We start from the raw sequence: 16,475 nt of genomic DNA, 5'->3' as shown, positions 1-16,475 counted from the left end.
CAGGTAAACCAGCGAGAAAGTAGAAGTTCTACAATTCAAAACATGCAGCCTGACTTATTCATTCATCGATCCACATCTGTGAAGTGCCAGGCTAGTGTAGTAGACAAACTCCAGAAGCTCGACTGACTACAGCTTAGTGAGTTGCAGTAAATCATGGGGATAATGGTAATGACAAGAGCACACAGCTAGACACTATTCTAAATGTCTTCACATTAAATATTCATGAAAACTCTACTATTCCCACTTCACACCCGAGGAAATAAAGACGTGGAAAGTTTCAGACTCTTGATCAAAGTTACAACCTAGTAAGGGGTGGAGCCAAGAATGAAAGAGAAGCCATCTGTCTCCAGCACCCACTCTTAACCTCTATTTCCTGTATCAGGGACAAATGCTGTCCTTCAATTTTAGACCTCCCATCTTCATCAGTATTAGAACTCCAAAATTTTAGGTGGGGACCTGATGTTTCAGACTACATTTTCCAGTTCCTTTATTTAAAAAAAAAAAAAAGTTTAAAGTTTTTATTTAAATTCCAGTTAGTTAACATATGTTGTAATATTAGTTTCAAGTGTACAATATAGTGATTCAATACTTCCATACAACACCTGGTGCTCATCACAGCAAGTGCACTCTAGTCTCCTTCATACTTAAATATGACCAGTGACTGGTTCTGAACAATGAGGCATAAATGGAAGTAATTTATTCAACCTCCAGGAAAGGTCCCGCTTCTTTTTTCCTTTTCCTCCTGCGTGAAATGTGGACATAATGACAGGTTTCTGGCAGCCATCTTGGGCTCTGCACAGGGATGGAGGGTAGAAAGCTAGGAGTAGGTTTCTGACAAACTTCCATACCAGTCCTGACCAGTTATCATCCAGACTTTTTACATAAAAGAATAAAACCTTATGTGAACAGCCACTGTTGATTTGTGGTTTCTGTTGCATGTGGGCAAACCAAATCCTACACCATTTTAATGTGAAAAATCACTTTGGTCTAGAAATGTTCATAACCTGACATAAGGGTGGGTAATTTATAAAAGCACTACCATATGTTTAAAAGTCTTTTGGACTTTATAGCTATATATGTATATATATATATATATATATATCACAAACTGGAGATTGGCAATTTGGTATGTGAGATTGCTAAATTAACACAGCACAAACTTGCAGGATAATCACTAAAATTTCCATTAAATTTGCATAATAAGATCTCGCTTGAGTCAAATGGTAATATAAAATATATCTAATGTATGTTTAGGAAGTTCACTTCATAACATCATTCTTATTCCCCATTTTCCTGAGTATCAATTTTTCTCAAAGTCCCAACTTCTAATCTTGCAAGATGAACTCTTCCTATATGTGTGGCATTTAAGAAATCCCAGTAGTAGAATAGTAACTTTTAACTGGGTAACTGGTACAGGGAAAGAGAAAGTCATTTATAATTTCCCCTCAAGTTCCACATTTGAGGGTAACCAGACTCTTTCTGCTGAGGGTAACTTAACACCCAGAAGAATCTCTCTTGGAAAGATTCATTTTAGTTGATCACTAACTGACATTTCTTTCTTTTTTTTTTTTTTAAGATTTTTTTTATTTATTTGACAGAGATAGAGACAGCCAGCGAGAGAGGGAACACAAGCAGGGGGAGTGGGAGAGGAAGAAGCAGGCTCATAGCAGAAGAGCCTGATGTGGGGCTCGATCCCAGATCGCTGGGATGACACCCTGAGCCGAAGGCAGACGCTTAACCGCTGTGCCACCCAGGCGCCCCTGACATTTCTTTCTTATGTTGCTTATAGGGTCCCCAGAAAGCAGACTCCTCTGACCCATACTTTAGGAAGTGCAGGTACTTTCCAAGTCAAGTTCCCTGTGTGATGCCACAGGCTGCTTCAGGAATAAGTCTGACCTCACTCAACCAAGTTCCCCAACTTCAGGGTAACAGTTACTCAAATTCCCTGCCGCCAGATATCCTTGAGGCCCCACACTACAGCAGGACGTAGCTTATCCCATGGGAAACGAGGGGTGGAACTCAGAACGTAAATTCTCTCTAAAAGACTCTTCCAAATTCCAAATACTCTCAGCCAGGTCTCTTCAATTTCAACCTTTTCTTTCTTTTTTTTAATCTTCAAGGTGGATGAGAGACCAAGAGGCTCGGAATCAGTTACTGCCCAAATGCTTCGCATGTTCTATGTGACAGATGTGGGGCCTCACTTCGGAATAAAGAACTTGGCATCTATCATCTCAGATCTTCAGTCATAACTGAAGAGTTTTATTTTACCCTCTTAAGTAGCACTTCCCCTACCAACTGCAGCTTTTCTGTACCATTGCCAAAAGGTCGTCATCATCGACAAGCAGTATAGAGACTTCGTAAAAAGTCTTTATCTTTAAAAAAGGATGACTCTTATTTCTCATCAGTTTTGCTCTTAGAAATTCTGGCTGTTTTCATGTCTAGGAGAACTCAGTAGTAGTTCCACACAGAGATTATTTAAAGGATCTCAGACAATCAGTGAGGCTTGCTCCCCATCATTATTTTGAACACCTGGGACGTATGGGGTATGATCAGAAAAATAATTTCATTCTTTTTTTCTACTACCTGTTCTATCATTTCTTATAATCACCTCAAATAACAAAACTGTTTCTTGTAACAAAAACAGTCTCAGTTAAGTAACGAATATTAGTGGAATAATCACAAGAGAGCCTTTTAGTTCTCTTGTTATCTGAGGGGAGGAAAGAACAGAACTAGTGAACTAGAAAATCAGCCAACCCTCCCCATCCAGACACACTTCCATCTACAGACTTCCCCGGCCTGAGGCAGACTAGCTGGAGGAAGAGAAAATCTTTCACCTTAAATGAAATTCATCATTTTGATGAGATACTTTACTGAAATGAGACCAATACACTTGTTATGGTCAGAGGGTGACCATAAAAATGATAAAATCTGCATAACATTTTATCCAGGGGTACAGAAAAGTACTCACTCCACAGAGTAGGGTGAACAGACAGCAGAAACAAAGAATACAGGTGTGTGTACGACTGCATCTTCTAAGTGTCATTTGTTCAACATAACAGTGCACATGCTTCAGCAAACTGATATACTGAAAAATTAAAATCTGGTTTCTCTAAGAGTTAAATGAGGCATGATTATTGCTACAGAAAAAGAATTATGAAGGAGAGTGACGGGATCAAAAAGGCAGATGCCTACATTCATTCCTATCCCAGATTCCTAGAAATGACAGAGCAGACACACACTTGAATCAATAAACCCAGAGCTGCGTCAGTAGACATGGAAAGTACTCAGCTGGCCTAACTTTATACAGAATTCCTGAAACAGAAGAGGCAGGTGCACTTGTGCTGATGTTGGAAAAGGAGATCCCCGAGAGGATGCTGGAACTGCTGGCATCAACTCCCAGCTCAGACATTACGGAAACCTGAAGCAAGAGGAGACCCTGACTCCACCAGCCACTCACCCCAAACATCTTTCTTTTTCCTGGTTTAAGTGGTTCTCCTCCAGTGGCATTTAAAATTATTCCATTTACAAAAATTTGATCCATATGCCTCTTTCAGGTACTTAGATCTGAATGCAAGAAGCATCTCTAAGTATAGTCTTATGATCAAAACACCATTCTACTATGTCAATCAAAGAAAAAAAAATACCTGAACCAATTAAGTAAATGATAATTGAATTTCTCAGATCTGGTATAATTATATCCCTTTATATCCCTTTTAGGGTCATTAATTTCTAAATGTCATATTTTCATCCACTAAAATAGTTCATATTTGAGACTTACTTGGCTATTCTTTATTGATTCATAAAAAGAATGTTAGCACACTTTTGTATGACTCATTTATTTACCATTTTAAAGTCCAAAATGACTGTAATGCTATTAATACTAATATTAGCCTAATTTGCTCATCCACATTGTCCTGTTAGTTCCAGAAATGCCTTGGCACTGATCCATTAGCCGTGTAAGAAAAATCTGTGTAGTAAAATCACTCACGGTTTTCCTTGTTCCTTTATGTCTGACAAGTTCTCACCTTCTATGACACAGCATCAAATGTACCCCACACTTAATTCTTCTCAGTTTTGAGGAAGTTTCCTTCCACAAAAGCAGTCTTACATACTGATCGTGACAGAGGTAGTGTTGTGAGGATCCTTGAGTGAGGGACTTTACAAATGAACGAAACCATAAGAGAAGAGCTTCTGAGCATTTTAGTTTGCATGGGACTCACTCTGGTATAGTTAAGCAGCACCTGAATAGAGTTTCAATAAAGTACCAAGACAAAATGCTATAGTTTAAAATGCTATTTCCCATAATTGCTTAGACTTGTAAAACAATCAGAGAAAGTCAGTGGCTTGAAAGAGTGCTTGTCTGGGAAACTGCATCCTCATGGCCCTGCGTGCTCTCCCGAAGCCAGAAGGACCATTGGGGTAGGAATCTGATTATGCCACCACTGAAACCTAACTGGTATGTTTCCAGATTTCATCAACAAATGAAAGCCAACACTAGGAAGCCATCCCTGATCCTCTCCTCAATGCATCTCAGTTCACGGGTGCCCCTCTCCACATCTTGATCTTCTTCCTATCATAGCTTCATCCATCGTACCGTTGCCACTGTGGTTGTACACCTGCACTTCCCCCACAAGCCTGTGAGTTCCTGATGTACAGTGACCTTGTTTTGAATTGTTTCTTACTCTAGCACTTAGCAAAACAATAGGGCCTCAATATATATTTGCGGAATACAGTCTTTTTTCCTTCCTTCTTCCCTTTTCTTTTCTTCTTTTTTCTTCCCTTCCTTCCTTCTTGCCTTTTCTTCTTTCTTTGTTTCTTTCCTTCATTTCTTCCTTCCGCAAGTATTTATTGAGGACCCACTCTGGGCCAGGCACCATCCTAGGAACTGGAGATACAGCAGAGAACTAAACAAACCAAAGTCTCTTCCCCCATGGAGCTAGTATTCTAGTCAAGGGACATGTGCAATTAACAACTAAAGAAGTTTTAAGTATATACAGTGATTTAAATGCCAGGAAGAAAAACTAAAGTAAGGGAAGGGGATAGGGAGGGATGATGTGAATGGGCTGCCCTTTTATATACAAACGGACAACTAGCTCACTGAACAAGTGGGACTTGTAAGTAGATATGACCAGAAAAAAATCTGTTCTTCCTCCATCACTGCCCATCTATAGGCATTTGGAGAGGCGAATTCTTTCTTATGCTCCTTGATAAAATATAGGACAACTGCCAGGATTTCTGTGGCCACTCTCAGATAATACAAACATCTTCTGGCTACTTCTGTCCCAAGAGGAGTCTCATTGAGGTAAGTAAAATCCCCAGTACCAGGTACTAACCAAAACTTCATTTGAAATGAAATACTCATTCCTGTAGTTTAGGTCAGCTTTGGCCTGGCATACCTCAGTGGAAAAAGGGGGCACAGTTGGCTTCTTCTCAATTGTCCCCCTTAAATTTCTTCCCTACTCCTCAACTCCCTCTGGCTTCTTGAGGGTTTAAGATGTGGGTGTGGGGATACGAGGAAGGAGAGAGGTAAATGCAAGAAAGGTGGAAGTATAATCTTGTTTTGGTTTCCTCTGGGCGTGTCTGATGTCTGATGCTTTCTGGCACTGATGGATGTTCAAAGCTGACTTTATCTTAGAGTGTTCTGTAGATGTAGAGATCCCTTCTGGAAACATTCAGTGGTTGTGTTCCATGACACAGGATGCCACTGTCTGGACTTAACTGTCCTGCCTCAGCCCCTGGAAATCCAGTCACTGTCCCTCCCATCCCTACATAAGAGGCTCTTGGGCAGGTTCTGAAATGGCTCTCTGTCATCTTTCTCTTCTACATCTGATCCCCAAAAGACACCTCTCGGCCTGAGTACTCAATTATCCTTGTCTCACCAATGATGTACATGTAGTTCCCCTCTTTCTGCTCTGCTGCTTTGGAAAGATCACCAGCACCTCATATTTCTAACTTCACCAGGCAGATGAGACTTGCATGACACCTTTTCCAAAACCCTGTTTCTACTCTCAAACTTTTCTTTTGGCTTCTTGGATTTCAATCCTCTTATATCCTTCATGTTAATACTGGCCTAAGGGCACCACCTTCAAGGGTCTCACCTAAGTGGCCTAATATTTCACTTTGGCACATGGGGCTATGGAGTTGTTTGTGGTCTTTTGGAGTCCAAATGAAGACAAAGAAAGGCCTATTTAAAATCCTGTTACAGGGGCACCTGGGTAGTGCAGTAGTTAAGCGTCTGCCTTCGGCTCAGGGCGTGATCCCGGTGTTCTGGGATTGAGCCCCGCATCAGGTTCCTGCGCTGGGAGCCTGCTTCTTCCTCTCCCACTCCCCCTGCTTGTGTTCCCTCTCTCGCTGGCTGTCTCTCTGTCAAATAAATAAATAAAATAAAATAAAATAAAATAAAATAAAATAAAATAAAATCCTGTTACAAATAAACAATGCTCACATTAGCCCCAGTAGCAGCATTTAAGGGCAAGGAGAACTTTATACAGGGGAATAGAAATGCTGGTGGACAAAAAAAGCAACCACTCAGCAGCAATATTGGAAAAATCCAAAAATGGTAGAAGACATGTAGGAGAGGAAACAGATGGGAATGGGGCTAGCTAGTGTGTGTGTGGACATAATTCAGGAAACATGACAGAGGTTATAGATAAGATATAAGAAACCAATGCCCCAACACATTTCCAAGCCAGAGCAAAAAAATAATCAGGTTCATTTTCTGCAAGGAGGATGCGGTGTTTGGGGGGTAAAAAGACCACTGGGCTGGGAGTAGAACAACTTGGCCCTCGAAGAGATAGTCTGAGAAGCGTTTAAGATCTTAGACTCTGGAACAAGAGGGTAAAAATAGATTCTAATTTTTAATACACTTTCTTGCTGTTTGACTTTGAACAAATGATAGAGCTTCACCTGGCCTCGGTTTCCTCATTTACACAATGCGGTCACTTAGAGTGCTAGCCCGAAGAGCTGTCCAGAGGATGAAATGAGGCACTGTTCACATAACCATCTTATTGAATTGATCCTATCCCATCAGTAGGATGCAATCATGAAGCAACTTCATTTTAATCAAGCTGCCTCTTCCATCCCACATGGATGGCTAGTTCTTTCCCTTCACTTAATGGAAATTTTAAGCAAGTCCCATAACTTTTCTAGGCCCCTCAATCTTGAAAAGGATCTCATTTTAGTTATGAAATTTTCCAGTCCAGTGAAATCATCAAAATTGCTAACTGTATTGGATTTAAGTTTCTCACTTTCCCACCAAGGTGCTGCTTTAGGCATGGAATCCTGCAGCAGGTGGGCCTTGTGACTTCACAAGTGTCAAACACCTAGACCCTACGTCCTCTAAGTTCCAGGATGCACATATTAATCTCTCTGATTCTCTTGAAACACCTGTCAACTGAGGAAGAAAGGACATGCAAGCCACAATGAAATAAATTCTTCTTGAACTCTAGTCTTCAAGGCCATAATCACTTGTACTGGCCTAATCTAGTTTAGAATATCTTAGCAGGTTCTGCCTAGATGGTCTAGCATCTTGCTTTAAGATGTGTGTTTTTCACCAACTATTGAGAGTATTCTAGGGTTTAGGTCTCTATCAAAACTCTGGGGCAAGAAGAAGAACTCATCCATCCTTCTGCAACATTCAGCATCTCACCTTATATATGAAAATATGAAGGCTCTGTGTCTGTATCCCCCTCCTTTTTACACCTGGGACCTTGGGTGAATCATTTAAAATCAATGGGTCTGGGTTTAGAACTGGAATAATAATACCTTTCTTGTCAACTTTATAACTTTGTTGAGAAGAGCAAGAAAGAAGATGGATGAACAAGTGCTTTATACACAAAAAGTCTAGAAAAATGTAACTTGCTATTAGGATATGAGAATAGCAGTTTTGTCCAAAATAGTTGACCCCTTGATCTATTTTCATTCCTATCTAATATATCTGTAAACTGGAACAGTAAGGATAAGGTTTCAATGACCATGAACAAAAGTCACAGAGAAGGTAAATATTATCTATTTCGACACCATCTATTAGACCTGAAGCTTGACTGCTGTAATGTGTATAATGTATGGAATGAAAGTTTGAGGTTCTTACATCTCATAGTTCACTTCATCTAACTTCCTCCCATAACCCAGAGACCAAGAACATTTTCACTTGGATATAAAAAATAAATATTTTTAAAGAGTCAAAGATGCTAAGTGCATGCCAGGTAATGCGTGCTTTGCCCAACTTGCTCTTGTCCTGACCACACAGCCCCATGGCTCAAGAAAGCAAGGCTAAGCTGGGTTTGGTGAAGCAGGGCTGAATGGCCACTGACAGAGCTGAGCATTAGACTTGGGAACCCTTCCATGTGCTGGCTAGGGACCAAAAAGGCAGCCTGGTGCAAAGGCAAAAGGCCAATGTGGAAACTGAGGAAACCATTAGAATGCCCTTGAGATTTGAGCTGTAGGGCAAAAAGACACTGAGCAGCACAAAATCAGGATGCCAATGAGACACTGGTGTGTGTGTGTGTGTGTGTGTGTATGAGAGAGAGAGAGAGAGAGAGGAGGCGGGGAGGATGTCTTGCTTTAGAACTGTCTTGGTTCCTGTAAGTATCCTTGATTCCACTTCCAGGCAGCTGCATCTTTATAATAAATGTCCATTTTCCCGGCTATCCTTATCATTCTCTATCCATTGTAACTATAAAAGGCAGGAAGAAACAAGCATGAGCCCTGCTAAGCTAATTTATTCTCATTACCCTGGAAAACTGAGAATCTTCTGGACCCATGTTCAACATAGAATTGTGGATCTTCCTAGGCTTGTCCTATTTCAATACAGCCCGGCCTTTTGGAGCAGAGTGTGATACAAACCAGTGTTCTCAACACATTCACATCCGCCCTAGGCAAATTACCAGCTCTTCAGCCCCAAGGCCATCCTATAGGGCTGAACTAAGTCTTCAACTAGCCCAAAGTTCTTGACATTGTAGGACACAATTTGGAGGTCTCTGGAGAGGTGAGCTCCTGCCTTACACAAATTGGACAGACACCTAAATAGCCAAGGAGTAACACACTTGTGGTAATTCAAACAGGAAGTACCCATGCAATGAATATTCCTCTTGGAACTGGGTCTTATAAACGTTAGGAGAATCATATCAGCGTGTTTTAATAACTCACAACTCTACCACCTTACGACAAATACAAAGCACTTGAAATCAAAGAACTGGATTCAAAGTCTCACTCTTCCACTCCCTAACTGGGAACTTTGAGTAAGTCACTTAACTTCTAAGAGTTTCTCCCCCTCTGTAAAATGGAGATAATACTACCTACTTTACAGGCTTATTGTGAAGGTTAAAGCAGACATGGAACAAAATGCTGTGGCTGCAGCAACAGCATCATAACAGCACGAATAATTTCTTGAGCACTTGCTATGTGCCAGGCACTGAGTTAACCACTTGATTTGCTTCATCTCATTTAATTTCTCCAATAACCTTATGACACGTGCACATTTTACAGGTAAGGTCACTAAAGCACCCAGCGACTAAGTTACCTGCCTAAGTACCCAACACAGCATGGAGGGGTGGCACCAACAAAGAACTCCTCCCTTTATTTTTCCATGTTTCACTAGGAGAAAGTGTCCAGATCTAAAGAAATCAGCAGCAGCTACTTACTGGGGGTTCATCAGTTCCAAGTCGCCAATATGTTGAATTACACAGTTTTTTTATGTCCTCAGGACCCTCTATATCATAATCTTTCGGATAGGCTTCTCTGTCATGGTGCCTTAAAAAATAAATTAGAATCTGTTAAGGGATGAAGCTTTTTTAAATCACATATTGCATTTAAAAAATTTTTTTAAATTATCCAATGAAAATTTACTGTATTTGTGACATTGTTTTAATTATAAATTCACTGGATGTGGAATATATAAAGTATTTACCATCTCTTTTCAAGTAACACTGAGGCTACCTCCTAAAAACAACTTAGCACATGTGATAAAACTAATAATATCATGAGAACAATACTTATCCAACACAGCAATTACTCAGTAACTCCAGTGAAGTGAACCTTACTTAATAATGAAGATTTGTTACCAAAAGTAAATTCTAAAAAAAGACATGGTAGTAAATTAGAAAGGCAACTTGCCACTTTAGCAATTTTTTCTACGATGAATTTTAATTAAAAGTTTTTTTTCAAAATGAGAAAGAGCAAAGTATCTGCTCATATGGATTTATAACATGTGCTTCCTGCTTCTAAAGAGGGTTTAAAGGAAGCTGACAATTAAACATAAGCTGGAAAGAACATGTAGATGGAAGAAGGAAAAATATTCCAAACATCTTGACTAAAAGGATGCATAGAAATAATAATAAAGGAGAGATTTGGGAAGAGGGGAGGAAAAAGAAGCAGAGCAGCTTACAGCAGACGGAGCTGTTTCTACATAGCTTTCTTGGGTAAGATAAAGGAAGCTGAACCCCAACATCCCTCAAAAGGGGCCTTGCTATTGAGGGATACAGGGCTAGGACTGTGTAAGGGATATTGAGGTATGCCAAAATTCATCCACCCATCCACCCATCCAATTGTCCATTCATTCAGTCAATATTTTAAGTACCTACTACATGCCAGGAAAGGGATGCAATGGGGACAAAGCCAGATGCAGTCCCTGCCTTCATTGCTCACACCCTGATGAAAGATACAAACAAACAAGAAAATTCTACAGTGTGGGCACAGGGTCATGGAAGCAGAACAGCATTCACTCACCTGGATGGGACACTCTAAGTCAGGAGGCCCTTTAGGGCCTGACCCCCCACCTCGCCCCACTGTACTGGGGCTGGGACCCTGCACTGCATTCAAACTACTCCCTTACCTCTCTGCCTCTGAGATGAGAGCAGAACACTGCATAGAACACAGCAGCAAGGGAGCCCAGGGTGGAGCAGCAGAGCTCAGGCATGTGAACCCTCTGCCTTCCTCACATCTGAGCATTAAATTGCAAAACACTAAAAGCATTTTGGTACCATATCAGCATTTTCTGAGAGTCTCACAGGAAGCTCTCACTTCAGTCTTTAGGGGGAATATTGAACAACATAAAGAACCAAGAGTGGTAGAGTAAATGGGGCCATGGGTTTGAGTCATTGCTCATGTCCTAGCTGTGTGACTCTGCGCAAGTCACTTAACCTTTCTGCGTTTCCATTTCCACCTGTGTAAAATGAGGACAGAAATAATACCAGTAAGATTTTTGCAAAATGAAAAAAATAAAAGCAGAAGGTCCTTCAAATACTGAAGTATCATAAATACCTATGTATAATGAATATACTAATCCAGCTTTAAAAAATTCTGGTGTACAAGAATTGCAACTTTATTTTTTCCATAATTGTACTTAATTTCTTTTCCAAGTGCTCATACTGCCAAGATGGAAAAACCTTAATCTTGGTCAATTCTGCATCTCTTCCCATTCTCAAGGGCCTGTGTGGTGCCACAATGCCAAGAAACCATCTTTGTTGTCATCATCTCTCCTGTTGACATCGGTGGAAACCTCCTAATTCTCCTGTGGTCTTCCATTATGGATCCATGCACATCTGCTATGCCCTTCTGGTCCTGCCACATAGACTCTTGCCTAGACTGGCCCTCTACCACAAGCAGGCCATTATCTGGCCACCAAGAACCTTCATGTGCCCCTGTCCACCCAGGGTTCCTGGAAAACAGATGCCATTCCTGAGCTGTCTCCCTGGCCCCTGAGCTGTTTGCCTGCCTCCCACCCCACACTGGGCTTGGGGGATACGCACAAGCCTCACAATTCAACAGCTCCAAAACCATTATCCTGGTAATGGAGGGCTAGGCAGTGATAGGTCCCCTCTGCTCAAGAATCTCTAAAGCTTTAACCTTTCCAATTTGGGGTCCCAGACAAACCCACACATTTTCAACTTCTCTGATGCCCTCCATCTTCAGTTCATGAACTCTTCATCTACCATGGGACAGGGTAGCCTGGCTCTTCATCTATTCTTACAAATCTATGGCATCATCCTAAGACCCAAGTTTTTGAACCCCAAGCCCAAGAAGTTGGTGTTTTTGTTGCCTGCTGAGTCTTTCTTCCCTGAGGCAATAAAACCAGAATATCTCCCTGGGAGCCTAAGAATGAAGAGGAAAAGCACAGTTAACATTTCAAGGTGTGATCCTAGTGCTTACTTCTTTACTATTCACCATGGGCACAGTGCCCAGGGTATAGAGTGTTTTAAAACATGAGAGTGTCTTAACTATTTTTTAATCAGCAAAAAAAGAATATAATCCATCTTAGATTGTATCCATCTTTACACCACTGTAGTTATAAACCATCATTTTTTAACTTTTTTAATGGAGGAAGGAGCCCATGAAGGCAAAGATAATTACTGTCCAGGAGAGTCAGAATGTACCATATATTTTTTTTTTTTAAGATTTTATTTATTTATTCGACAGAGAGAGAGACAGCCAGCGAGAGAGGGAACACAAGCAGGGGGAGTGGGAGAGGAAGAAGCAGGCTCATAGAGGAAGAGCCTGATGTGGGGCTCGATCCCAGAACTCTGGGATCACGCCCTGAGCCGAAGGCAGACGCTTAACCGCTGTGCCACCCAGGCGCCCCAGAATGTACCATATATTTTAAGTTGTATTATAACTAGATTATTACAAATGATGCAGATATGTTCCTTTACTTACAACAATCTCAGTACTAAAAGTCCAGCATTGAAAACTTGGATCTCTAATGAAATCTTTCTGTGGAGAACTGAGCTAATACAATTAGCATCCCCTAATGCCTGCCAGTTGCCCACAAATGTTGTGCCCACAGTCTGCAGGCTCTGAGAAATACACAGTTAAAGAAGACCAGCCCCTAATTCTAAGAGATTGCCCCCCTAGCAAAGAGAATTAAACATGTTTAAAAATTATAAAGTATATAAAATATAAATATTTACTATATACTAAATACACATTTAATATGTATAAAAATATAGTAAAAGTGATTAGGGTACTATAAAGAAAATGACAGACTCAATTAATTCTTGATTTTACTATGTCAGGTGAACACTGGCTCGTGCCTCAGTTTCCCTGAGACGAACTGAGAATCATACACTGAGGAAACAAACGAATCAATGGATTGAGAATCTCAAGTGACAAGTGACATGTAATTGCAAAATATTATTATGTGTAATAATATTGTGTCTATCTACCATATGCTTTAGTCAGGTGTTTTTCAATGCTTTGTTAATGCCAGTTAAACTTTACAGCATCTTTATGAGACATGTATCAAGGTATTATAATAATAATAAAGTAAAATATAAATACATATATACTTTATATAGCCTTGTTCTCCTTGCTACCTGCATTTATTAATGGTCACCATATAACCGGCCATAACCTGTCATTTATTGTAATAGAAATTCATTTTGAGAAACTAATGAAATAAAAATAATAATAATAAAATAAACTTTACAATGTTTCTGGAGCAGTAACTTTCAAACTTTTTGAGCACACCCCCTACCTCACCGCCCCCACCCTCAACTCATCTTAAGACATTGGCCAATGTCTGAAGACATTTTGAGTTGTTGCATCAGGGTGGGGTGGGTTGTCACTGGTATCCAGTGGGTAGAGGCCAGTGATACTGTTAAACACCCTACCATGCACAGAACAACCGGCCCCCCATAACAAAGAAATATCTGGCTCAAAATGTCAAAAGTATCAAGGTTAAGAAAGTTCCAGGGAACAGTTATATACCAGACTCTTAGATCAGTGGTTCCCAAACCTGTTTCATGGAACAGCAAAACATTCCCTCCAAATTCATAGAACCAACATAAAATTGCCAACTTTTGTTTTGACAAAAACATTAAAAATAAAATGACCATCTACTGTCTTGAATAGGAGGACCTCTAACACCAAAGAAAACTAAAAACAAACTCAGAGTCCTTTAAACCGAATAAATTTAGCCATACAAAAAACTTGCTACGTTGTCTTTACAGTTAGTCTTATCACCTTGAATTAGTAATAAGGTCATTGTTGACCAGTACTGGTCTCGTCTACTGACTGGCTTCTGCAGATATTAATTTGCCCAGACATGAATTTGACAGCAGCTGGTGAGCAGTCAGTTCAAGGTCAAAGCTGCTTGAATACAGGTATTCCATGCTGCTGACTGAAGGAAGAACTATGTCTTCCATGCAAAGCATGCAGGTACTGGCTGACCTCCTTGCTGAGAGAAGGGTCCACAGGGCTCCCTGCCATCAGTGCCAGTACCTTCCTTGATAAGCAGCCTCGCCTTTTCTTAGGACCTTGCTCTATCAAGGCCAGAGCTGAGTGTTGTGACTTTCTTTATATAAGAAATTTTTATGTAAAACATCCTCAATTATAAGAGATGAAGCTTGCATTCTCTACCCTGTTGTGGAAGAGACAGTATGAGTAAGAATAGAATTGGGAATGGGGAAAGGACTGAAAGGACAGGATCAGAGCTGCCAACTGTATGAAAAGGAGGTTGAAACTATGACCCTGTTGTCAAAAATGCCACTTAGACTGCTTCAAAGGGGATTAAGGTCAATACAATCTAGTAGGTCAAAGATAGCACGAGCAGGTCCTATTCTGGACAAATGCCCAACATATACAGTTGGTATGTAACTTCCTACCACCAACTCTACAATCACCTGAACCCTTGAGATCCTGTTCTTCCTATCTTTTCAAACCTAATGTGTAATCTCAAGTAATGCCTTGTCGAGAGACAAGGGTCTGTTTCTGGGTTCGTCTGGGAGCTTAGGTTTCCTATCATAAGAGCTGGATCACTCCACATAAAATTGGATCTGCAAGCCCCCTTTGAGTAAACACATACGGACCCTAAAGTGAGTTGCAGAACTAAACAAACATAGTCCAGAGCATTCTCGGGCAAGGACCTGCAGCTCCCCTCAGGCTGCCCCAAGCCAGACTGGTCCAGCTCCCAGTGGAGGACAGGGTGGGGTCAGGCCATAGGATTCTACTTGCAAGTCGTACTCTAGTGGACCAAGTGACACTCAAGTTACACTAAAGTTTACACTCACTTTCCGTGGTCCCACATCTATGTGGGGGAAATGAAGTGGGGGTTTGCAACAAAACATTTATCTCTGCTCCACCTTTCAGATTTTTTTCTTTATAATTATGCATTAATGAATCTGCCTTCTCATTAGACTAGGAGTATCTCAGATACAGGAATTATTCTTTATTCATCTTTGTGTTCTCAGGGCCCAGCATAGTCTAACACATTATAAATACTCATTAAATCTTCAATGATTGATTGATTGAATGTTCTTACATTGTGTTACTGTCACCTTAATATAAATGTTGAAAGCAGAGGCTTTCAAATGTGTCCATAAAAATAAAGAGCATCCCAGCTCACTCTGCAAAAGCACACATAAAGAAGAAGTGATTATGCATATAGAGATGCTAGTCCGTTGCAACAAAAACTTGTCTCCAGAGGAATTATAAATCTACTTGCTGAATGGGAAAGCTCTCAACATACATATGCATAACACTGATTGCAATGGGGGTGTGAATCTGAGCAATATCTGATATGAGAACAATGAAAATCCCAGCCCTTCTAGCTTCTAGTTACTTGACAAGAGACACATTTTCTTTGCGGATTTCAAAGATGTTAAAAATGTTTAGTTAAGACTCCAGATGGAAGAATATATTAATTTTAAATTTTAGAATTATTAATGTAATTCACAACTACTCTGTCAGTTATTGTATTTTCTGATATAAATCTAACCCACATGAGAAGAGAAAGATACCTTTTCTATTAGGTTTTATAAACATCTGCTATCTCGAACTTTAAAAGAAAATTACCCCAGAGAGTCAGCTCTATTTCCTGACACCTCAGAAGCATAAAACCAATAGAATCAAAGGCTACAAAGAAACATTTGACAATGCTCTTTAAAGATTTCATGGGAAAATGATTTACATGCCAAGGTAATGTTATTTTAGTGGCACATTCATCAAACTGACAAATGAACACTTTTAGAGGTATTTGCAGAGTCATAAAGAAAACCTTACGTCCTTGGGAGAAATGGTGACATTTCAAACTTATGAAGAGGGACTTTGGTTTTCAATGTCTCCTGCTCTATGTGATTTGTGCATCTATAACCTGAAACCACAGAATCTGAAGCCTAAACTGCACTCAAAAGAAAACCATTTGACGAAGGCAGATAAGTGAAGTCATTTTCTTCACTGGACATATACTGAGTGGCATGTAAATAAAACCCATCATTATTATGGATTTTCTTAATAGAAAATCTTCAGAAACTGGAAGCCCTATGGAGAATATTGAGAGGAAACAAAAAAGAATATAGTAGTGGGAGCCTGTGTCTAAACAGTTTAAATGTTAAATGAATGTTGTTGGTCTGAGTAACTGCCAAACACATGACTTTGAAAACAGCTGAAGGGACGGGTATTAGACAGGGTGACACTGTAATTGATTGATCCACCTGGAACACTTTCAGAGGGAAATGAGGTACTAAGTACACTGGGAGTGG

At 40.2% G+C, this 16,475-nt stretch overlaps 1 protein-coding gene across 2 annotated transcripts in view; it reads right to left on the bottom strand.

The window, feature by feature from the left end:
* The window catches only part of CFAP95 (cilia and flagella associated protein 95), a 116,893-nt gene that overhangs the window by 44,628 nt on the left and 55,790 nt on the right, over window positions 1–16,475 (bottom strand). For both annotated transcript variants that reach the window (XR_015722873.1, XM_045772471.2), the window contains one exon: window positions 9,642–9,750. Coding sequence is in view for 1 of the 2 variants with exons in the window: in XM_045772471.2 (XP_045628427.1) it covers window positions 9,642–9,750 (109 nt within the window). In the remaining variant the exon portion in view is untranslated. The remainder of the gene's footprint in view (window positions 1–9,641; window positions 9,751–16,475) is intronic.

Source organism: Ursus americanus, chromosome 34 (genome assembly GCF_024610735.1).
Source record: "Ursus americanus isolate L20-20 chromosome 34, mUrsAme1.1.p, whole genome shotgun sequence".
In the NCBI taxonomy this organism is placed as follows: domain Eukaryota; kingdom Metazoa; phylum Chordata; class Mammalia; order Carnivora; family Ursidae; genus Ursus; species Ursus americanus.
This window is presented reverse-complemented; position numbering and strand designations above follow the sequence as displayed.